The sequence below is a fragment of the Mercenaria mercenaria genome, chromosome 4 (assembly GCF_021730395.1).
Source record: "Mercenaria mercenaria strain notata chromosome 4, MADL_Memer_1, whole genome shotgun sequence".
NCBI classification, from domain to species: Eukaryota; Metazoa; Mollusca; class Bivalvia; order Venerida; family Veneridae; genus Mercenaria; species Mercenaria mercenaria.
In genome coordinates this window covers 64,255,203-64,281,230 of record NC_069364.1, presented here as the reverse complement: position 1 = coordinate 64,281,230, position 26,028 = coordinate 64,255,203, and the positions used below count along the sequence as shown (strand labels likewise).

General features: G+C 35.4%; 1 protein-coding gene across 4 annotated transcripts in view; it reads right to left on the bottom strand.

The window, feature by feature from the left end:
- The window catches only part of LOC123551960 (uncharacterized), a 67,517-nt gene that overhangs the window by 32,270 nt on the left and 9,219 nt on the right, over positions 1-26,028 (bottom strand). For 3 of the 4 annotated variants that reach the window (XM_053541511.1, XM_053541513.1, XM_053541510.1), the window contains exons 2-5: positions 19,105-19,203; positions 4,843-4,918; positions 2,525-2,644; positions 1,219-1,338 (exon numbers count right to left, since the gene is read on the bottom strand). In XM_053541511.1, the coding sequence (XP_053397486.1) occupies positions 1,219-1,338; positions 2,525-2,644; positions 4,843-4,918; positions 19,105-19,197 (409 nt within the window). In that variant the 5' untranslated portion in view covers positions 19,198-19,203. Of the gene's footprint in view, positions 1-1,218; positions 1,339-2,524; positions 2,645-4,842; positions 4,919-19,104; positions 19,204-25,623; positions 25,780-26,028 lie in introns of those variants that run through there. The other variant, XM_053541512.1, reaches the window with a different exon arrangement.

The window sequence follows — 26,028 nt, the reverse complement described above, 5'->3', positions numbered from 1 at the left end:
GAAATATCGCATAGAACATAGTAACTTCATTTTAGAAAACTACATTTCATTTACAATTACTCGTGCAAACAATTTGTAAAAAAACACAATTAATAAAGATAAATGACAAAGCATGTCCCTCTAAATTGTGCCCATTCATATATTGCATAGTATTTTGGGTAAATTATTAGCCTTCAAAGCCAGTGTTGTGCAAAGAATTAATGGCTAACATCAGGCCTGGACCGGGATTTGAACCCCGGACCTCTGGATTGACAGTCAAGCGTGTTACCACTAGACCACCGGTCCATCCATTAATTCGAAGGATGATGTCGGTTCCAGACTTTTTCTACGTTTTCCGGATAAATGACGTTACGGAATCACTTAAGAAATAATATATCTCACTCTATGATTTGTATTCAGATGCGAAAGAATTATATCAAGTGGCCGCAACCTCAGTGATATAATAACATGCATCTTAACGACAGACAATGATTTTTAATACATTATCTAGGATTGTTGTCTACATCTTTGAAGATATTTCATTATTTTAATAAATAATTGCCTGCTTCGTGTGGTTTTCTTTTCCAGCGCGCCGCTATGACTTTTAACGCTCTGACGTGATAATTGTGACGTTACAAACTCTGTGTGTGTGTGTGTGTGTGTGTGTGTGTGTGTGTGTGTGTGTGTGTGTTGCAAAATTACACACAGTCTCAGTCTTTTATTCAATAGGGAAATAAATTGGGCAGTGTTAGAATTCCGGTTTTAAAGATAAATTATCGAAAGTGCAGAAGAACCTTGAATTTAAACGAAGATGAAACTAATCAATCATAAATATCTTTCCGATGTAATAACAAGTTGAAGTCATATCATTACGGAGACTGCGGCTGCTTTATAGATCTACATGTATAAATACATTTTTGTTTGTCGGTGGTAACGGACGGAGAAAGTGCAGAACTACCTTGAATTTAAACGAAGATGAAACTAATCAATCATAAATACCTTTCCGATGTAATAATAAACTGAAGTTATATCATTACGGAGACTGTGGTTGCTTTATAGATTTATAAATACATTTATGGTTGTCGATGGTAACGGACGGAGACAATTTCTATAACTTCCCACCACTCGAGGCGGGGGATTAAAAAGAAACCAAACTTTCCTTACATATTGTACACCATACATGTGTATGAAGTTTAACAGAACGTATCGTGTACCCTATTAATGTTACCCTATACATACCTGTAATCAAATGCTCAAGTGTCTTGAGGAAATCTGGATCATTGATAATTGAATATAACCTCGACAAAATCGTCGTACATCCTGGAACTTTGTTGTCGAATAATGATGGAGCATGGTCTTCTAAATATAGACAATACTTTTAAACGCGGTATTCCAAAAATCAAATATATACGAGTATGTTGCTTGAAATAAGTACCATCATATAACACTTCAAGTACATGAAAAAGTAAAATGTTTCTTTCAATAAAATATATTTCTTTTTTCATATAAAACCAAGACACCGCATAGGTCAAAACATACTAACGTCTTCCAGATAAACATTAAATCTTATAAATCTATAATCAACATTTATTGGATAATTCATCTTAAAATACATCACATATATATTTTTTACAATATACTGACTAAACATGCAATGTTTCAAAAACATAATTAATAACGATAAATGACAAAGCATGTCCCTCTAAATTGTGCCCATCAATATATTGCATAGTATTTTGGATAAATTATAAGCCTTCAAAGCCAGTGTTGTGCAAAGAATTAATGGCTAACATCAGGGCTGGACCGGAATCCGAACCCCGGACCTCTGGATTGATAGTTAAGCGTGTTACCACTAGACCACCGGCTCATCCATTAATTCGAAGGATGATGTCGGGTCCAGAATTTTTCTACGTTTTCCGGATAAATGACGTTACGGTATCACTTAAGAAATAATATACCTCACTTAGTGATTTGCATTCAGATGCGAAAGAATTATAGCACGTGGCCGCAACCTCAGTGATATAATAATATGCATCTTAACGACAGACAATGATTTTATTCAAGAGCAAGTCACTAAATTCAGTTCTAATATATTATCTAGGGTTGTCGTCTACATTTTTGAAGATATTCAACAAATAATTTCCTGCTTTGTGTGGTTTTCTTTTCCAGCACGCCGCTATGACATTTGACGCTATGACGTGATAATTGTGACGTTACAAACTCTGTGTGTGTGTGTTGCAGAATTATCGAAAGTGCAGAACTACCTTAAATTTAAACGAAGATGAAACTAATCAATCATAATTGTCTTTCCGATGTAATAATAAGTTGAAATCATATCACTACGGAGACTGCGGCTGCTTTTAAAATCTATAAATACATTTTTGGTTGTCCATGATAACGGACGGAGACCATTCCTATAACATCCCACCACTCGAGGCGGGGGATTAAAAAGAAACCAAACCTTCCTTAAATATTGTACACCATACATGTGTATTAAGTTTAACAGAACGTATCGTGTACCCTATTAAAGTTACCTTATACATACCTTTAATCAAATGCTCAAGTGTCTTGAGGAAATCTGGATCACTGATAATTGAATATAAGCTCGACAAAAACGTCATACACCCTGGACCTTTGTTTTTGAACATAGATGGAGCATGGTCCCCTAAAAATAGACAAAACTATGAAACGCGGTATGCCAAAAATCAACTAGAGCTATCACTAAAGGTGATGAATGTACCCCCGCATGTACTGACACAGTAAATTGCAATTTGATGCACACAAGATTGCATAATTCTGTGGACTGTATGTATATAGACTGTATGTATACAGTATGTTAACAAAAAACAAAGTACCATAACTCTGCAATTTTTGTTGTTGAAAGGACCTAACATGCCCCCATGCACAAACTACTGTTGTTACTGATCACTTGTGTGAAGTTTCATTAAATTGTGTCAAGGGGATGAGGAGAGATGGTGCGCACAAGATTGTGTCTATGTATATAGTAAAGTAACAAAAAACAAAGTCCCGTAACTCTGCAACTTTTTTCTGAAAGAACCTAACATGCCCAATGCACAACTGCTGTTGTTACTGATCACTTGTGGGAAGTTTCATTAAATTGTGTCAAGGGGATGAGAAGAGATGGTGCGCACAAGATTGTATCTATGTATATAATATTATTATAGTAACAAAAAACAAAGTCCCATAACTCTGCATTTTTTTTCTGAAAGAACATAACATGCCCCATGCACAACTACTGATGTTACTGATCACTTGTGTGAAGTTATATTAAATTGTGTCAAGGGGATGAGGAGAGATGGTGCGCACACGATTACTAGTATGTCTACGGACAGACGGACGGACGGACAGACAGACAGCCTGAAACCAGACTACCCCCCCCCCCCCCCCCCCCCACTTACACATTTGTTGTCGAGGAGTACAAATATATATGTTGCTTGAAATAAGTACCATCATATAACACTTCAAGTACATGAAAAGTAAAATGTTTCTTTCAATGAATTTTTTTTTTTTCAATCATACTAACGTCTTCCAGATAAACATAAATCTCAATAAAACTATAATCAATATTTATTGGATATTTCATCTTAAAACGCATCACATTTATATTTTTTACAATATACTGACTAAACGTGTATTGGTTTAAAACAGAAATATCGCATAGAACACAGTAACTTCATTTTAAAAAAAAAAATACCTCTCATTTACAATTACTCGTGGAAACTATTTGTAAAAACATAATTAATAAATATAGGGTCAAAGCATGTCCCTCTATATTGTGGCCATCCATATATTGCATAGTATTTTGGGTAAATTATCAGCCTTCAAAGCCAGTGTTGTGCAATGAATAAATGGCTAACATCTGGCCTGAACCGGGATTCGAACCCCGGACCTCTGGATTGACTGTCAAGCGTGTTACCACTAGAGTGATTTGTATTAGATGCGAAAGTATTATATCACGTGGCCGCAACCTCAATGATATAATAACATGCATCTTAACGACAGACAATGATTTTATTCAAGAGCAAGTCACTAAATTCAGTTCTAATATATTATCTAGGGTTGTCCTCTACATTTTTGAAGATATTCAACAAATAATTTCTTGCTTTGTGTGGTTTTCTTTTCCAGCGCGCCGCTATGACATTTGACGCTATGACGTGATAATTGTGACGTTACAAACTCTGTGTGTGTGTGTTGCAAAATTACACACAGTCTCAGTATTTTATTCAATAGGAAAAAAAATCGGGCAGTGTTAGAATTCCGGTTTTAAAAATTAGTTATCGAAAGTGCAGAACTACCTTGAATTTAAAGGAAGATGAAACTAATCAATCATAAATATCTTTCCGATGTAATAACAAATTGAAGTCATATCATTACGGAGACTGCGGTTTCTTTATAGATCTATAAATACATTTATGGTTGTCGATGGTAAAAAATTTATTTTAAAGGTATTAAGTACTAGTGCCTTCGAAATACCTATATGTCACAGCGTTCTTTTACTTTGTCCTCGTCACAGCACTTTTCATTTCATTATTTTAGTACCAATACCACATCTTAAAGAAATGTAAATGATCCATGCATACATGAATGCAATGGCAAGCCTTATATGGTATGCGTGTTGCTTGCAGTAACGCTGTGGCATATACTATTATCATGGTGGGAAGGTAATAATCATGCGTCGTTTGTTGAATTCGACACCAGGACATAAAAAGCGTCGCCACGTGCAGCTACTACAAGATTTCAACTGCCGCTCTATCATACACTATATTCCTACTATCAATTTGGACAGATGACGTAGATGATGTTAATACATTTCCTAGAAAGAGAAATAGAAAATGAAATTACCATATAACATGGTCGATTTATCATCAGGCGGGAATTTCACATTAGGTATTTCATCTGATTGGACTTTGTCCATCACCTGCAAACAATCAGAAGCCTGTATCACAGTAAAAAATGTATAGGCATATAAGTATAGCTCAAATATAAGTGTGGTTACACGCTATTTACATTAGAAAATTGACAATGTACATATGAACAATATTTTCAAAATCTTCGTAATACCTTTGCCTTATTTTTGAGGCACAGTTTGTGAAACATACTAATTTATTGTCATTGATAACAGCTGAGTTAGTTTTAACATAGTCTTTCAGAAAAGTATTCATCAATATGTTTTCTCATTATTCGGTAGCCTGAACACAAAAATATTCATATAAAGTTCATTTTCTGAGCATTACTTCACAACTTATTTCCATTCTATATACTTTTGTAGTTTTTTTTCTATCATAACGTCCATTCAGTGTGATGGATGATGGATATATACTGTTTGTTGCTTAAATTCTCTTCTTAATATTGATAGATACTGGCTTAGAGTTATTTACTCGGATGGTTGTGTAATAAATAAAGCTTGTTCTCTGACTAATAACACATCTTACTGGTGTACTAATACTAAGAAACTTCATACAATTTTACAGATGATTTTTTCTTTAAATCATACGCTGGAGAATCCTGGACAGATACATATGTAGCACATAAATATTTGTCATTATCTAAATAAAAATATTCATGTCTTAACTTTTCCTAAATAATCGTATCTAAGTGATTTGTACTAACAAACATTCGTCGACTATGGATTCTTTCTGATACATTATGACACTACCACTATGCCGAAGAGCCCTACTATATTGAAATGACGTATAAAACATGTGTAATTTGCATTCTTTAAGTCAATTTTGCTATTTCTTGTAATCAACGCCTCAAGCAAAAAGTATATCACAACTGGTGAAGATAAATCAGACGTCTGCGGTGGAAAAGGAATGGCACTTAATATTAAAAAGAATAAGTCAAAACCATCAAATTATAACCTGCGCTCTGCACCAGAAACACAACAACAGCAGACTGGCAACAGAATTAACTTCAACAATGCCGACAGCAGCAGCAGAAACAACAGCAATAGCAACAACAATCACAACAACAAAGTCAGCAATCTGAATCAGTTGATAACTTCCCCAACGTACTTGAAGTTGAAACACTACGTTGTACAATACCAGCAAATGTTCAAGTCAAAACAGCTATAAATGGAATGGATCGTTCTATTAAAGCCGCTGACAGCACGCATGCGCCATCATCGGATGAGTTTCGGTCAGTAGTTCACAGAATGGGATATACACACCAGCCAGATGTCAAATCGGTGACACTTCCAAAAAACCTGGGGACCACAGTAGATGTTTTAAAAGCAGCAGTCACCAAACTTTCACCAGCAGTGAACTGACAACAGCAGCTGCAATAATGTAGGATTGATAGAGGCCGATAAATACACCGGCAGATGATTAAACGGTGTAGAGGATGTGAAATTATTGTAGGTTTGTTAGACAAAATTCTTATGCTAGGCAGAGAAGTCAGTGTAGTGGTAGACGGGTCCAATCTAGGGTATGTCCATAATAGAGATTCGCACCTGTCTGCCGAACCGAGAATCTCGATCAAGTAGACTGACACAGAAATAGGACCAAAGGCATCCTGAAACATGTTTCTTATAAAAACGAAGCTTTTTACAGTGCTAAAACAATAAATGGCTTCATTTGCACCTGAAATGACAGTAAATAAGAATAGTGCTGAGATAAATGCTAATGTTACTGCCTATATGACAAAAAAACTGTAAATGTGTCTGTAAATATAAGAAAATCCAATGCTCTTTGTGATACTGGTGCTTCAATCTCATGTGTAGGGCAATCATATTTATAACGCGTTTCCTACGGAAAAAAACCTACAACAAGTAGTTGTGTAATACAGTCTATCACTTGGGTAGAAATTCAACATTCAGTTCAAGGGGTAGTAGGGTCAGATGTGAATTTTAATGAACTCCCATTGGGTGATCCTTATTATGTTATAAAAGACCTTCACCACTTTCTGATTTTAGGCCATGATTTTATGGAAAAGTACCATGTTAACATTGACTACAGAACAAAATGTTTCAAAATTCAGAATAGTTTAAAAGTATGTAACTTAGCAAAAAACACAGACTATGCTAGGACGATCAAATCTATTGTTTTGCCTGCTTATTCGGCAAAATTGTTAGGATTACTTCTTAGTAATTCAAATGAAGAGATACTTTTGAGAACATTTAGCCAACTTGTCAAATCAGAATGTGATTGGCGAAAAATGTCCTGTTAAAGTCAAAAAAAAAGAAAAAGAGAAAGCTATTTTACGTCTCATCAATCGTACAGAAAATGTGTGTGTTCGGGTTTAACGTCTTTTTCAACAATTTTCAGTCATATCAACGACGGCGTCTACATGTAGCAGTGAGTACAATGCCCAACTTTATAGTGCTGCTTCACTGTCATATAACGCCGTAGACACGTGAAATAATAACCCATTTAGTCACATTATACTGACACCGGGCTTAATGCTGAGCGCCAAGCGAGGAAGTTACTAGAATTACACGTAAAATTAAAAAGAAACAAAATCTGAGCAATAGCTTCTGAATAAGTCAAAAACATTCTCAACACTTTTTGAATCATCGCAAACATCAAAAAAAAAAAGATGAAAAAACTTCAAAGCGAACAAATTCAATTTCATCTTAAAAAATCAGATCTCTCTGCAGAACAAAGACAAAGGTTAGTAACATTGTGAAATACAAATGTGAACTTTTTTCTGAAGGCCGAAAGGCTTTAGGCAGAACACATTTAGTTTTCTAAAGGTGTTGCTCCTCCGGTAAAACTTCCTTTGTTAAAGCAGTCACCTTAGATGAGACGCAGAAATAAGGAGTATACAATAAAATGAAAGAAAATAATCATATTAAAGAGAGCAACTGATTTTGGCATTTATCGGGTAGTATCAGTCCATAGAGCTAACACAAGCGAAAAACGCTTTGCAACTGACAAAAGGAAATTAGTAAACAACAAGCTTATCCTTTACCTCGTTTTTATAATATCATTGATGCCTTTGATTTCGTCAAAGCATTTTGCCAAGTTCCTCTTAATGCAGAAAGTAAAGAAAACATGTGCTTGGAGTTTGTGTGATGGAATCTTTTCCTTCCGAAATATGCCATTTTCGATTTTAGGTCTACTGCTACTTTTCAGAATTTAATGATGAAAGTTTTAAGGGGAATTTCTTGGACGTATGTCCTTTGCCATGTCGATGATGCTATTATTTTATCATCAACTTCTGATTAACATTTTCAACATCTGTAAGAAGTGTTCAGACGTTTAAGGGAAGCAAATTCAAAATCACACCTAATAAAGAAAATAAACTGTATTACTTAGGTCATATTATTAGTAAGAAAAGTATAGAAACAGATGAGAGAAAAGCAGAGAAAATTATAAATATAACAGCTCCAAAAGAAAAAAAGGTGTCAAAAGTATACTTGGACTTACAAATTATTACAAAATGTTTACTTCTGGGTACAGTAAAATTTGTGTATCTATATTTGATTTTTTTTCCTGATATGAACAAACCTTTCATTCTTGTTTGTGACGCGGGTCGTCTAGGGTTAACATAAATTTGAGGTCAGCTAGCTGAAAAGGATGGCAAAGAGATATACATGGTTCAGAGAAAAATAATTGTCAGAGTTAAAATTTTTGAAGATTACAAGGGTCTAAACTTATCTTTCAATATACACAGATCATACAGCATCTATGAATGGTAGGCTAGCTAGATGGGCACTCAGCAAGGTTTTAGATATAAAGTGGAGTATATAAGGGGTAAAAAGAACAGTACAGATGCTCTAGCTCGGTTAGCACTTGAGATTCGTAACTCTTAAAAAGAAAATTCACAACATGTTTTAAAAACATAACAAAAATCTTTCAGTCATGTTGAAAATTTATATCAGGTTCAGTAAAATATTCCAGAAAACACAATTAAATCAGTTGAAATCTAAATGTCGAACCTTGAAACTGAATAGGTGGAGGCTATCTTTCAATATCGGTGTCATTATCCGGCTCCGTCTTTAGATATTAAATCGCTACTAGAACGTAATTTACATGTAATGTTGATGTGATAAAATTTCAAAAAACATTTATGTTGATTTGGCCACAGATGAGCTGCCTTTAGATAAATGAAAGAAAAGTTGTCGCTGAAAAAAGGCATTTCAGTGGTACTCTCAAACACGAATAAGAATATACCCAATGAGTAAAAGTAAATTTCGCACATTGCATTGCTTTCGAAACTTCGATTAAAAGCGGTACAATTTTTTTATGACAGCAAGGGACATTTTGCCTTTAAGCTGAGAATACTGCTGGCAAAAAGCAGCTGAGAATGTTAAGTCATGTGACCAAAAAGCAAAGAAAGATTCGAATTAACATGCCACGCCTTTGAACCCTCTCTCTGATGTTAAGATCTTTGGGAAGATGGAGGTAGAATGGTAGAAATGTAGCGGGATATGAATACATACTTGTTTGTGTGGAAACTTTTTCAAGATGTTGACACAACCAGCTAAAGAATTTGAAAGGGAGGATAAAAGATTTAGGTATAGCGCCTGTTTTCTTTGGTAACTGATTGGCGTTGGCTTTTCCGTTAAGAAACTAGTCAATGCCTTTGTGAAACTTACCAGGCATAAAACTGCAAGTTATAACGCCCAAGCCAATGCTTTTATAGAAAGACAAAATGCAACTATTCCACCAACTCAATGACCATCGGCATTTAGGGCTGACCATTTGAAGTTCTTTTGGGTGGGAGTTGGGTTGGGATTTTACTCAGAGCCGAGAGTTTTTGCCTTCTATGAAAGTCATAATATTTTTTTCAGAACTTAAAAGCAAAGGATATGGCTTTCTGAGTACGTAGTGGGAAATTGATGTTTTAAAACATCTGACTTGGAGCCAGTTTTTTTTCAGTAATTTGGGAGTCAGAAATCTTCTTTTTTCAAATTGTTGAAGCCAGAATTTCGGCCCCTTAGGGATACAAACAGTTCTCATTGCGAAAATGTATCACCAAACACTGCAACTTCAGGTTTTCAACCTTACAAAATGATTTTTGGCTAGTAAATGCGACTTCCGTCTGACATTAATGACAAGCGAAGACTTAAGTCTTGAAACACAAGCATTTATTGATAACTTACTAGATGGGTTTAAATAGTATAATACAGTGCAGAGTTAAAAAGAATTCTGAGGTCACTACAAATAAAAGTAAACAGAGGCATGATGTAAAAGCAAAAAAAAAAATTTTATTAAGTATAAGTGTATTACAAAAGGTTAAAAAACTGAATTACTATATTTTACAATAGGGATCACATGACTCGTACAGCATTGCTAATTGTGTAACTCACAACCTGCATAAACTATTGCAATGAACTCAAATAGGTAGTTTGACTATCAAAACTACGGAATAATAATATCTGTCATGTGTTTACGAATCGGATAGAAATATCCGTCCCTAGGGCACCTGTGCATTGGGCGGTAATGAGGCTTGCAAATCGTATACATGTTAGCATTTTATTCTGGCAGATTATTTTTCTTGCGTACCGTATTTTACAAATAACAGGTAGGAATACTTTCTTTGTAGCACTTTTTCTTATAGTAGAGCGCGGGAAATTAACGTCCGTAAGCAGAAGTGACGTCATGATGTTTTGCGTTATGCATCATAACAAAGTTCCACTTTAGTTTTATCTTTGTAGCGTAACATTATGTTCTTACGGTAAACTAACGTATTTTGAATCGAGAAATATACTATAAGGAACGGAGAGAAACTATCAAGGTACCTGCTTTTTTCGTATTTTTACATAAACAATATATTGTCAGTGCATGAACCACTAGTTGTCATTAACAGCACGAGAGTCATCTGGCATGTGGGTGCCAGATGGGTTTTGCCGGCATGGGTAAAATCACCGGAAACGCCAGTCCGGTGTGCAAGAAAAGCTTGTCATGTTCTAAGTAAGAGCTAATTAAGGCGGTAGGTTACCTTGTTACCAGGGTAAATTCATTCTGATTAAACCGCAGCAATTTTTTTTGTATTTCGTGTAATTCAATGTTTTAACTGCTACAATCAATCTAAATTTAGTTTATCTCACTCCCTTCAAGTACAATTTGTATCCAGGTTTAAAGTACATGACACTCCAAGGGTATTTTATATTGAAAGAAGAAGGAAAATGCGGATATGTAACACTATTCAGTATACATGTATTTTGGTTTATTGCTATCCGTAGAAGTCTGCATAATTATAAGATATTACTAGTATGCACGTTATATTTCCAATATAAACTTAAAATGTAAATGTCGCGGGGCTCGTGTTTCCATGGTATCGCATTTTCTCCCATTTTTAAAAATAAAATATGAAAACGGATTTTTCACGGCTTTAGTGCCATTCTTTTAATGACTAACATGGATAATTTGGGTAAAATTATTAGCAAAATCCTAAACACTTTACATGGATCTTCTATTTTTCTGAACGTTAAAAGTAACAATGGCAACAGAGATGTTTAAAATAGCTTATATCTTGTCATTGTCAGTCACCGCGCAAAATTAACAGCTTTTATTTTGAAAGTACGTAATTTTGTGCATTTTCTTGATTTGAACTTTTTTTAATCAGCAATATTTTGCTGATATATTTGTATAAGTCTTTCGCTCTGAATAAGGATCAATATTTTGCTTCTTTCATTTAGATATATTGATATGAAATAGTATGCGGAGTGTAAAACATGGATGGTGGTAACTGATGTTATTGGGGATATAGTTGGATATAAGGTTACCTTTTACAGCCATTTTAAATACAAATTAGGCAGTTTGATTTGTAATACCTATTTTCCAGTTTTCGTTGATAATTTATTATTTATACATTTAAACTAAGCTCTAAAACTGTTCACATTTCAGTAGAAATGTGTGGTTTCCTGAATTAGACTGATGTTACTATGGAAACGAAGCTCGTGACCTATATATCAAAATGCAAAATTCGAAAGCATTGACACTGGTCTATTTAAGGAACATAACGTTGGCTTTTTATTTGCATTTCATCAATATTCTTGAGAATAACAGCAGCATGCAGAATGATTTTTGCACAAAAATGTCAGATGGGGATGGTGAACGGGGATTGGGGGTTGGGGCTACTACTGTAAGTATTTTAAGCTGTGAAATTTGTTTAACTAAATGCAAACAAGAGCTCGTCGAACACGAAATGCCCCCCTTGATGCATTCAGTAATTGCACAAGGAACACAAATTATATGCTCACTGTAAACAAAAGTTCTACCATTCTGGTTTAATCTGACCTTGACCTTTAACCTATTAACCTTACAAGAGATTACAGAGTGATCTTGGCGCCATCCACTGAGCCATTTTTGAATGTTCCAAATTTCAAGACTAGCTCAAGGTCAAAATCAAGGTCAAATTTCATTTCGGTACAAAACAATGTGTATGTGGTCCAAATTTGAAAGCTGTGACATAAGAAATGTAAAAGTAGGTCACAAGATCAATTTCAAGGTCAAAGCTCATTTCGGTAGACAGAACTATGCTTCAAATTTGGAGGCTGTAGCTTGAGAAATGTGAAAGTAGGTAATAGGTAAAAATCAATGTCAAATTTCAATTCAGAACACAAAAATAAATAAGCATGTGCTCCAAATTTGAAGCCTGTAGCTTGAGAAATGTGAAAGTAGGTCACTAGGTCAATCTCAAGATCAAAGTTAATTTCGGTACACAAAACTATGCATATGGTTCAAATTTGAAGGCTGTAGCTTGAGAAATGTGAAAGTAGGTTACTAGGTCAAAATCAAGGTCACATTTTATTTCAGAACACAAAACTATGCAAGTGGTCCAAATTTGAAGCCTATAGCTTGAGAAATGTGAAAGTAGGTAACTAGGTCAATCTAAAGATCAAAGTCCATTTCAGTACACAAAACTATGCTTGTTGTTCATTTGAAGGCTGTAAGCTTGAGAAATGTGAAAGTAGGTCACTAGGTCAAAATCAAGGTCAAATTTTATTTCGGAACAAAAAATTATGCATGTAGTCCAAATTTGAAGCCTGTACCTTCAAAAATGTGAAAGTAGGTCACTAGGTCAATAACAAAGTCAAAGTATTTTTCGGTACACAAACCTATGCATGTGGTCCAAATTTGAAGGCTGTAGCTACAGAAATGTGAAAGTAGGTCACTAGGTCAAGATCAAGGTCAACTCATGTCAAGGTTCATCTTGCCACTCAAAACTATACATGTGGTCCAAATTTGAATGATGTAAGTTATGGACATGAAGATTCTAAGTTTTTTCCTATATAAGTCTATATGAACCATGTGACCCCTGGGGTGGGGCCATATTTGACCCTAGAGGGATAATTTGAACAAACTTGGTAGAGAACCACTAGATGATGCTACATTACAAAATATCAAAGCCATAGTCTTTGTGGTTTCGACAAGAAGATTTTCAAAGTTTTTCCCTAAATAAGTCTATGTAAACCATGTGACCCCCAGGGCGGAGCCATATTTGACACTAGGGGAATAATTTGAACAATCTTAGTAGACCACTAGATGATGTCATATACAAAATATCAAAGCCCTAGGCCCTGGGGTTTTGGACAAGAGGTTTTTCAAAGTTTTTTCCTATATAAGTCTATATAAACCATGTGACCCCCAGGGTGGGGCCATATTTGACTCCAGGGAAATAATCTGAAACATCTTGGTAGAGGACCACTAGATTGTGCTACATACCAAATATCAAAGCCCTAGGCCCTATGGTTTTGGACAAGAAGATCAGAAACCGTTTTACTGTTCCTGGCCAATATGACCTTGACCTTTGACATACAGACCTCAAAATCAATAGGGGTCATATGCTGGTGATGACCAACCTTCCTATCAACTTTCATGATCCTAGGCCCAAGCGTTCTTGAGTTATCATCCGGAAACGGATTGGTCTACATTCCGACCGACCGACCGACATCTGCAAAACAATATACCCCTCCTTCTTCGAAGGGGGGCATAATAACACGAAAATATTACAAGTTACGTTAGAAATAAGATGTTTTAAAGCTACATTATCAAGAAAAATAATTTCATTTATTTTCTGTAAGAAATTAAGATAAAAAGCTAGACATAAGCTATTTTAAACATCTCTGTTGCTATGGGTACTGTAAACTTTAAGACAGATAGTGTACCATGTAAAGTGTTTGATATTTTGCTCAAAATATTATCCAAATATTTCATGCTGGACATTAACAGAATGGCACCGAAGCCGTCGAAAAACCCGTTTTCATACATAGTCGTTTTAAAATGAGAGAAAATGCGTTACCAAGGAAACACGAGCCCCGCGACATATACATCTTAAGGTTTTATTAGAAAGCTAACGCGCATACTAATAAAATTATCACTTACGCAGACTTCTACATATAACAGTGAAACCACCAAACTACACAGAAAAGTGTTGAATACTCGTATTTTCCTTCCTACAATATATAATACGTGTACTTTTCAAGGATCATGTTCTTTAAACCTGGATAAAAATAAATACTTAAAGGAACAGAGATAAACGGAATTTAGATTGTAGCAGTTAAAACATTTAATTACAAGAGATAACAGAGTGATCTTGGCGCCCACCAATGTGCCAGTTTTGAGTGTTCCAAATTTCAAGACTTATTGACAAGCTCAAGGTCAAATTTCATTTCCGTACACAACACTGTGCATGTGGTCCAAATTCGAAAGCTGTAGTTTGAGAAATGTGAAAGTAGGTCACTAGATCAATTTAAAGGACAAAGTTCTTTGTACAAAAAACTAATCATGTGCATCAAGTTTGAAGGCTGTAGTTTGAGAAATTTGAAAGTTGGTCACTATGTCAATCTTAAGGTCAAAGTTTATTTTGGTACACAAAACTATGCAAGTGGTCCAAATTTGAAGGCTGTAGGTTGAGAAATGTGAAAGTAGGTCACTAGGTCAAAATCAAAGTCAAATTACATTTCAGAACACAAATCTATGCATTTGGTCCAAATTTAAAGCCTGTACCTTCAAAAATGAGAAAGTAGGTCACTAGGTCAACGTCAAGGTCAAAGTATTTTTCAGTGCACAAAACCATGCATGTGGTCTAAATTTGAAGCCTGTAGCTACAGAAATGTGAAAGTAGGTCACTAGATCAATCTTAAGGTCAAAGTTCATTTCGGTACACAAAACTATGCAAGTGGTCCAAATTTGAAGGTTATAGCTCAAGAAATGTGAAAGTAGGTCACTAGGTCAAAATCAAGGTCAAATTTTTTTTCGGAACACAGAACTATGTATGTGGTCCAAATTTGAAGCCTGGACCTTCAAAAATGTGAAAGTAGGTCACTAGGTCAATCTTAAGGTCAAAGTTTGTTTCGGTACACAAAACCATGCATGCGGTCAACATTTGAAGGCTGTAGCTTGAGAAATGTGAAAGTAGGTAACTGGGTCAAAATCAAAGTCAAATTTTATTTCGAAACACGAAACTATGCATGTGGTCCAAATTTGAAGCCTGTACCTTCAAAAATGTGAAAGTAGGTCACTATGTCAATGTCAAGGTCAAAGTATTTTTCAGTGCACAAAACTATGCATGTGGTCCAAATTTGAAGGCTGTAGCTACAGAAATGTGAACGTAGGTCACTGGGTCAAAATCAAGGTCAGCTCATGTCAAGGTTCATTTTGCCACTCAAAACCATACATGTGGTCCAAATTTGAATGTTGAAGGTTATTGACAAGAAGATTTTAAAAGCTTTTCCCTATATAAGTCTATATGAACCATGTGACCCCCAGGGCGGGGCCATATTTGACCCTAGCGGGATAATTTGAACAAACTTGGTAGAGAACCACTAAATGATGCTATATTACAAATGCCAAAGCCCTAGGCTTTGTGGTTTGGACAAGAAGATTTTCAAAGTTTTTCCCTATATAAGTCTATGTAAACCATGTGACCCCCGGGATGGGGCCATATTTGACACTAGGGGGATGATTTGAACAATCTTAGTAGAAGACCACTAGATGATATCACATACAAAATCTCAAAGCCCTAGGGGATGATTTGAAAAATCTTAGTAGAAGACCACTAGATGATGTCACATACAAAATATCAAAGCCCTAGGCCTGTGGTTTTGAAGAAGAGGTTTTTCAAAGTTTTTCCCTATATAAGTCTATATAAATCATGTGACCCCGGGGCGGGGCCATATTAGACCCCAGGGAAATAATTTGAATCATCTTGGTAGAAGACCACTAGATGATGCTTCATACCAAATATCAAAGCCCTAGGCTCTGTGGTTTTGGACAAGAAGATTTTCAAAGTTTTTCCCTGTATACATCTATGTAAATTATAGAAATAAACAAAGGGCCATAACTCACTAAAAAAATGTTGAACCCGTCTGATTTTCAGGGGGACACAACTAGGGTACATCATTCTGACAAAGTTTGGTCAAAATCCTCCTGGTAGTTTCTGAGGAGATGCGATAACGAGAAATTGTTAACGGACGGAAGGACGGAAGGACGACGGACCACGGACGCAGAGTGATTTGAATAGCCTGTCATCTGATAATGGTGGGCTAACAAGAAATACATAAAAATTACTGCGGTTCAACTAATTTGAATTTACCCTATCTCCTTAATTCATCAATGTTTTGAAGCGTTTCTGTTGCAATTTATTCATTATTTCTGCATTATTAAATCATTATGCATCTGGAGACAGGTCCATGATTTTCCTTTCAGAAAACGTCGTCGTTAATCGTCACGTTAGCTTCCGGTTGGACATGCGCACACACAAATATTAAGGTAGGCTACCTCCATAACAAAAAAATGAAGCAAAAGACACGAAACAAAGTGACGTTAACAATTCACAAGATAACAAGTCAAATGGTACCTGACTAGAAGCACTCAAACTTTTGAAGCAGAGAAAAAGGTGCAAAATTTGCTCATAAAGTAGGCAGATCTCAAAACTAAAACTTTCACGAGCGAAACTAATGTTTCAGAATATCTGTGTGAATTTCTGTTCTGAGAAAAAGACGAAATGCCTTGCATGAACTTAATCCATATAGGCTCTTCCTTCATAAAAGACTGAACTTCCTTTTTTCGTCCCACGATCTAGACTGTTTCATTATTCTATTCCTTGTATTAATACGTCAATAGTTTGAATATTATTAGTACTTACAAATGCCTCTCCACCAAGACAGCCAGTAATAATCCGTTGCCTAGTGAAATTCCCCAGTTAATTTCAGTTACATCAAAGCATCCATTCTCATATCAATTTTGAGACCAGCTTACAAGTAAATAAGAGTTTTTACCAAGGTAATGATTATGCTAAACTCCCAATAGACCGTCACCACGACCAGTCTGTCCCGCCTTTTGTTCAGCGACCCCTTTGGCTATTCTGTCTACTAATCAGCTTATTCCTCAATTATCGACCAAGGTTCCTTCCAAACAAGAATTTCCTGTACTGGTAGTCACCCGTGCCTTAATGAGGTTCCTTTCTACAACAGTCATCAGATACTCACCTGAATTAACGGTCTAGGACTGAGTCAGGGGTCTTAAGTAGGAACGTGAAAAATCCCCTAAAACAGCCTCATTCCGAATTTGAAATCAGCTCAAGAGTAAACTAGTTTTCCCGGGATAGACATCATATTGACCATTGACCTCACCCTCTACAGGACCACTATGTTCCAACCCAATTCAAGGTCCTGTTGGGCTCTTCTATCTTCCCCTTTAAAGCTTTATAAACATCCCAGTCTCAACCACGACCTGGCTTCCTCCCCGGAATGGTAGCTAACTGTTCCTGTTGGGGGACAAACTGTTCTACAACGACTATCCGACCCGAACAAGAGTTTTATGCACCATCCTGACCCCATTTACCGTCACCCTCAACGACGACCTTCCTGTCCTTATACAAATTCAGGGTCCCGTAGGGCTCTACGATATTTTTCTGAAGGCTATAATGTCTAACATTTCGCCTCGCCAAAAACAATGGCGGCTACCTGTACTTTGTTATTGCCAACTATGTCTACAACAGACACCTATCATGCAGGCACTGGGTTGGAGTTAGCAACCGAAAGCGGTGAAAACTACTTAAAAACGCAGACCAACTTTGAGCTACGCTCATGAGTAAACAATAGGTTTCTCCAGATAACCACCATGCTTGGCTTCCATAGACCGTCTTCCTCTTCAACTTCAACCAAGTCCTACATATAATTCAGGATCCCGAATGGCTTTCCTATCTATAGCTTAAGTCTTAAAAAAGCATCTCAGAGTAACCCTCGCAAAGAGCTCTTTCAAAACAAAAAATAGTTAATTATTTACCAAATGCATTCATGGCTTATAGCTGATGACTGAGCTATCCCGTTTTTGACCGATTTTAACTCTAGGTTGGTTTTAGTCAACATCGTTTCTAAGAAGCTAGAGCGGTTGATTTAAACATTCTAAAGATTGCTAGTTCGAAAGAGTCCGTAGTTCAAAAATCATTATAAGTAGCTAATGGAATAGGAATGTCTGCCAGATATCTCTGGTAAATTTATTTCTTACTAAAATTTCCCATTACGAGCAATTAATGGTAACACTTAAGTAACTTTTTTATGAAACTCATCCTGCTTTTTTGCTTTTGTTAGATTTAATATCTCGTTGAAACAGTTATAGGTCATTAACCAATTTTCCAGACTTAAAGACTTGAACACCCCAAGTGACGCTCGAACCCACATCGGTGAGGGGCAAGTGGTTCGAAGTCAGCGACTTCACCACATGGCCACAGAAGTCCAACTTTTACCACAGCTAGGTACAATACAATAGGAACTGTACCTGGTTTTAGTAACATTATCAAACTGCTGTTACTGCTGTTAGTAAAAGCAGTTAACTGTAACTTCTGCTTCTACTCCTGTACTGCCAACTTCACACCAACGGAAGGGAGCTGAGCTTAGATTTATTTCAACCGAGCGTTAACTGGATAGCAGCAGGAAAGTTTAAAATAGTAGGCATGCCGACTCCAAAGCATTTCCTATAATTTGAAATGAGTTCATAAACGTTTTGAAGTATTTGGGTTGTGGATGTTATTTCTTCATTGTTACTCTGTTTGCACACCGGACGAGAGTTTCGGGCGTTTTTGCTGGTGCTGGAAAGCTCCCACCCGAGATGTAAATGTAAATGACGTATGATGAGCTACACATATTGAGTGCATTCGTACAACGCTATTTATTTACGTATTATTTTAAACAATGTGAAAACGAATTACCTTGATATTTTCTTTTTTATCTTCATTGTCTATCCTCGGGATCGACGGATAGATTGAACAGGTAGCCTGTTCCCAGAATTCGGATCCTTCCATCTGCACCTGCAATCAGTGAAAGAATCTCATAAAATTTACTGTTATCCATCAATTAGGAACAAAGATTATATATATAATACTCTATTCTATAGGATTTCAAGTCTTGTAGAAGATCCATTTTAATTTTAAGATAGCTTTACCAATGTCTATTATTGGGCAAAATGCATTTTTTCCTATGTTAAATCTTTAAGCTTTATTGATCGGAACAGATGTTTTACTTAAAACGTTTCTGGTATGAAATCGTTTTATAAATGTGAAATAGCTTTTAAATTCATTAAATATCAGAGTATAAATCATTTCAGCTTCGTGTATACATCAATGTCGTGGAACTTTGCCCACTTCTGTGACTTTATAAATTTTCTGCAGCTGCGAGGGAGGCTATCTTCACGATTATCTATTTTATGATATTAAGTAAAGAGCTCCAAATTGAAAAAAGTTTACATTCGAGTTTTAATGAGTGAGTTTTGAATTGAAAATGCGGCTTTCAAGAGCAAAAAGAAATATTACGATTAAACTTGTATTATTTTATGTAAATTCGAATGTGATTTTGCAACAAACTGAAAATGATATATAAGTTAATTTTGTGTTTTAAAGATCTTTACTGAGATTTTGTTTCAACAATTCAAGGGTTAGGGTTGACAAGAGCCCCCTTGATGCATTCAGTAATTGCACAAGGAACATAAATTATTTGGCAACTGTACTCAAAAGTTCTACTATTCTGGGTAAATGTGACCTTGACCTTTGACTTACTGACCCTAAAATGAACAGAGGTCATTTGCTGGTCATGATCAATCTCTCTATTAAGTGTTGTGATCCTAGGGCCAAGGGTTCTCGAGTTATCATCCGGAAACGGTTTAACTGATCCGTGTCACTGTGACCTTGACCTTTGACTTATTGATCTCCACATTAATATGGGTTATCTGCTGATCATAATCAGCCTTCCTATCAAAATGAAAAAAGTGGAAACTTCACAGGTCACTCAGCACGACAAAAACGAAAATGTTGCAGGCTCGGTTTGATAGAGCCTGTTCACGGACGGTAGTGGAAATGCATGCTACCGTCCACGCCATCTAGCCCCGGGTTGAGCAGAACTCAACATTTACATGCTAAAAGTACAAAAAGCAATTTAGAGACATCCGCAGATGTATTCAAACGGCGGTGAGCATGGAACCTTCAATGATACACGTGTTGAGGCGTGTAATTCCATGAAGAGCGGCGTTTAGTCCCCAGATAAAATAATGGGTTTGCCCCAAACAAGAAAACAATGGGCAGAACTTAACAAACTGGAATTTAGGAAGGGGATCTAAGGTTAAGGAGACTGCATATCACAGGAACTGTCAAAAGACAAAATTAAAAGCAGGCACCATATCCAAGGGTGAGTATACAATAACCAAGGCTATGAAAGTGGAAAATAAAATCTGGAAGTATTGTAACCACCCGGGCCGAAATGGTCATGTTGAGAAACTAAACAGTACCAATAACACGACATAAAAGTCGTGCTGAACGATCTGAGAAGATCGAAATATAACAGTTTCAAGTTTATTTATCTTAGGCCCAAGCGTTCTTAAGTTATTGTCTAGAAACCGTTTAACTGTTCCGGGTCTCTGTGACCTTGACCTTTGACCTACTAACCTCAAAATCAATAGGGGTAATCTGTCGTTCATGATCAGCCCCCTATTAATTTTCAAGATCCTAGGTCCAAATGTTCTTTAGTTATCCTCCAGAAACCGTTTAACTGTTCAGGGCCACTGTGTCACTGATCTTTAAAATCAAAATGGGTCATCAGCTGGTCATGACAAACGTCCCTGTCAATTTTCATTATCCTAGGCAAAAGCATTCTTGACTTATCATCCGGAAATCGTTTAACTGTCCTAGGTCTCTGAGACTTTGACCTTTGACCTGCTAATCTCAGTATCATTAGGGTTCATTTGCTTTGTTATGACCAATCTCCCTTTCAACTTTCATGATTCTAGGCCAAAGCACTCTTGACTTATCATCCGGAAACGAAATGGTCTACATACCGACCGACAGACCGACCGACAGCCATCTGCAAAACGATATACCCCTCCTTCTTCAAAGGGGAGGGGATAACACGTGCAAACATTTTTTCATGCCTTTTAAATATTTTATTTTAAATTTTCAAGTCATTCATTTGATGTTAAGCTTACATGTACCAAAACCAGAAGTTACCACGTATTGTCAATACCTGGTGAATTATTGTTTCATATGTAAAATAATTGTACTTTCCTTTTTCAGTTTTTCACACATGTCCTCTAAATCAAAAACATATGTTTCAAAATTCGCTCACCACCTCATTTTTGTTTTTAAAAGCTCGAAGGAACTATTTTTCATCCTTTCTTTGTGGCCGAATGTTAAGATACCACAAGACAAACTTAAGAAAGGAAAATCTAAGGATGCTATGGACAAAACATGGCGAAGATCTATCAAACAGGTTCTTGAGGAAACCCCATTTAAGGATTTTATAACACTGGCGGCTCTTAACGGTAGTCTAAAAGTATTCAGGCAATGAATACAAAAACGTTAAAACGATAGACTAATTTTTTAAAAGTATATATTATATATAATTTTGTGACCCATGCTAGGGTCTAAAATAGAGATTTTAATCGAAATGAATGCAACATGTTTTAGAAAGTATTGTAAATCTGAATCTTACGGTGCCTGTAAAGTGAAATGTGAAACTCTTTTTATTTCGTTTTTAGAAATAACATTTCATTTGTACGAATTAGATTTTGTAAAAATAAATTATAATCCGTGAAAACGAGTTATTATTTCGTAAAAACAAAATGTTATTTTTCCCTAAAAGATCTTATTTTGCGAAAACGAATTGTCATTTCGTAAAAACGAAAAATTATTTCATAATAGCGAAATTTTATTGCTTAAAAATGAAATATATTTCGTAAAACGAAATCTTATTTCGTTAAAAAGGATATGTATTTCATAAAAATTAAATGTATTTCGTGAAAACTAAATGTATTTCGTTTTATTTTTACGAAATATAATTTCGTATTTACGAAATAAGATTTTGGTTTTTAAGAAATACATTTAATTTTTATGAAGTAACATTTCGTTTATATGAAATTGATTTCGTTTTTATAAAATTGATTTCGTTTTTTTACGAAATCTTATTTCGGTGTTACGAAATAAAAAAAAAGTTTCACATGTCACTTTACGGGCACCAAATTATCTTTAAAACGAAATGTTATTTCCTAAAAACTAAATGTTATTTAGTACAAACATAATAAGATTCATTTCGTTTTTTCAATTCGTGTTTACGAAAAAATTTCGTTTTTGCGAAATAACGTTTCATATTTACAAAATGAAATGTTATTACAAAATAACAATTCGTTTTTACGAAATCAATTTCGATTGTTTTATTTCGAAAAAAACAAGATAAAAAATTACATGTCACTTTACAGGCACGCAGAATCTCATAAATAATACGTGTATTTTGATGGTATTTGAGCGACGTAAATTTATTTCGATTAATTAGGTTAACACTTTTAACTATGTATGAAACTAAAATTACAGAAGAGAGTCATGACGGACCTAGATCGCTTACCTAAATTTCAGAGTTTTTACGTGTCAAAAGTTCCTCAGGCAGTAGAAGTAAACTACATAAATTAGTTTGACAGATGACAAACAATTCAAACACTATATGGTTCATTGGGTTTTACAATTGGGCGGAATAAACACACGCAGAGAAAATTGGTATTTCTATATTTAAGTATATCAGTGACTAAAACATGGTCGATCTGTCCAATTTGAACAACTGTAGGAAAAAGGAGGATCTTAATTATGCAACAGATCAAGTTTGCTGAAGATCGAGCAAGCAATGAAGTCTGGAAGTATACTTTATGTCTTTCATCAATAACACTTGTAAGACGTTAGAGAATGGACATTGTACTTCTATTTTTAACGAAGCCATTTTGTTTCGGGCAAATTGTTCATTAGTAAAAGTCATTTAAATGTATTTTTATGTTTAGCTCTAGCTAAAAGCTGAAAGACACTAGGTGCCAACATTTGTACAGATTTGGAAAGGAGCTCATAATAATGCAGAGGATCAAGTCTAATGAAAATCAATTAAACGATTCAAAAGAAGACGCTAGTAATTTAAAGATGTTTCTCTCTATTGTGCCCCTAAAAGACCTACATTTGAACAAAATCAGAGGAAGAATTATAATGATGCTGCAGAACAGGTTTGATAAACCATCAATCATATCATGAGAAGTAGTCAGTTAAAGGGATTTTTAATTTTTAGACCCCTAAATAGGCCAAGCTAAAACAATTTAACAAACTGGATATAGTTCATATAAAAATAGTTCTGACCAAGTTTGGAGCAGTTCTGACCAGTAGTTTCAGAGGAGTATCATCTGAAGTAAACTGAGGACGGACGGACAGACGATGGTCCGGTAGCAACCACAAACTGATTGTTTCTAGTTCCAAATGCAAACAACTTTGGAACTTGCAACACTTGTTCACCATCATAAGCTGACTCTGTACAGCATGAAACATAATTCCCATCTTGCTTTTTGCAAGAATTTTGGCCCCTTTTGGTCTTAGAAAATCATGGGTAGGACAATATTTCTATTATACAGAGACAAAAAAGTCAGATGAGCGTCAGCACCCGCAAGGCAGTGCTCTTGTTGCTCTTGTAGCCAGAACAATGAGTAAGGTCCATGACCCAATTTTGTGAAGATACCTTTTGGGTCTTCTCACAAACTTGACAAGAACTTTACAGAATCTGAAAAAACATACATCGGGCTACTAAAAGAACGTGTACAAAGTTGAGGTGTCCATGCAAGATCATGCTTGATAAAAATACATTGATAGGTTTAGGAGGATACCTCAATATTTTTTATCTCAGGTTCATGAGAAGTCGTTTAAAGGTTTTAGGTATATCACATGTTTGCCTGTCACAAAGTAACGTTGTCGCGGCTCAATTTTACTTTGAATCGTAAAGTAACTTAATGCATCATCTTATTTTGCAATTTCTTTGATTATTAAGGATATGGTCCGTTTTGCTTTTGAGACTAAACACATTATGTTTCTTAATTATTTGTCAAATTTATTTTAGGGGGATTTCGTAAATAACTGCCCGCATTTGCCAGTGGAAATTGTTTTCATTTCCCGCTCAATTCTTTTCCACCTAAATTAGCTTATATGAATAGATGTATTATATTGATGCGGACAAAAATGACGCAAAAAAAGAAAAACAGAAATGTACTGACTTAGATTGATCTTTGAAGATTTTTTTTTTGTTTGGGCTTAAAAATTGTTTGCCCCAGACTTTTACACCTTGAGAAATAAATATATCTTTGTGCCAAGACTACCTTTACCTGGAATATTCTACTTTTATTTTCAAGAAGACTCTTGTAAGTACACTTACTCCCCCACCCCCGCCCCACCCGTCCATCACCCGGATCAACATTTTTCGGCGATATATTCTTATATTTTGGTGCCACCAAATCCGCCGAGCTCTCTTTTCAGGCAATACATAATTGTATGTAAGTCTGTAAATGGTGGACGACATAAATATCAAAAACTCGAGCTAAAATTTCTTTTTTGAAAATTTTCAACATAACTACGTGTCTAATTATGACCGAGGGGGTCAAACTAATTAGATAACTAGCATCTAACATATGTATCATTAGTATCCGAGTAAAGTGCATGAACATATTGAAACCAAACCGCTAGTGATTCATATGTTTTGGGGTTTTTTTCTCGAAAGACTAGGCTTAAATGACAGTGATGAAGTAGTTTCAGAGAATATATAATGAATGATCGACGATATCCACCTATAAATATATACGAATAAGGTAAAATCCTAGTACATGAGGTATTTTTAAGTCTTTGTCATGATGGGTTCCTTCTACATTTATAAATGGATACGAATGAGGTAAAATCCTAGTACATGAAGTATTTTTAAATCTTTGTCAAGATGGGTTCCTTCTGCATTTAAAAATAGATATGAATGAGGTGATATCCTAGTACATGAAGTATTTTTAAATCTTTGTCATGATGGGTTCCTTCTGCATTTAAAAATAAATACGAATGAGGTGAAATCCTAGTACATGAAGTATTTATAAATCTTTGTCATGATGGGTTCCTTCTACATTTATTTACTTATATTTTATTACTTCTTAATAGAAGGGGTTCGTTATATCTTAATTACTAGCAGATATATTGGACAGTTGCAGCATCACTTGCCGAATGAGGTACATGCAGACAAAGAAACCAAAGCGCTGTTGTATTTATATAATTAACAAGGATGAAATGTTTATTTTTGAGACCCTTTCAAGGGCCTGGAATAGGGACTACAGTCAGTATAAGTTATATGTAGTAACAAGTTTCAGAAAAAAAGTGTAAATGAATCATATAATAATGTTAATCTTTTCAGTGTCTTACCTTATTGATAACGTAGATATCCTAACAAATATATGTGCGATTATTTTAACTGATTCCGATTATCCTTGTTTCGATTTCGGTAAATCAGTGCGTTTACCCAAACGCTAATTTACATCTAATTTAAGAGCTATTCAGGCTAAAATTAGAACTTTATCAATATTTTATGCTATTTGATTAATGATAGAAACCATAACGATAAGATAATTCTTGAACATTCCTAAGTCAAAATAAGAGAAATATTGCCACGTGTACCCAACACTTACGAGTCATGGAACATTCTCCTCTCCTAGTAAATGAGATAAAAACAGATAAAAAAATAAAAAGGGACGCACGCAGGCTCCTTAAATATTCCTTTTTAAAAATATATTTAATTTGACAAGCTGTTTGGGGAATTATCGATAGAGC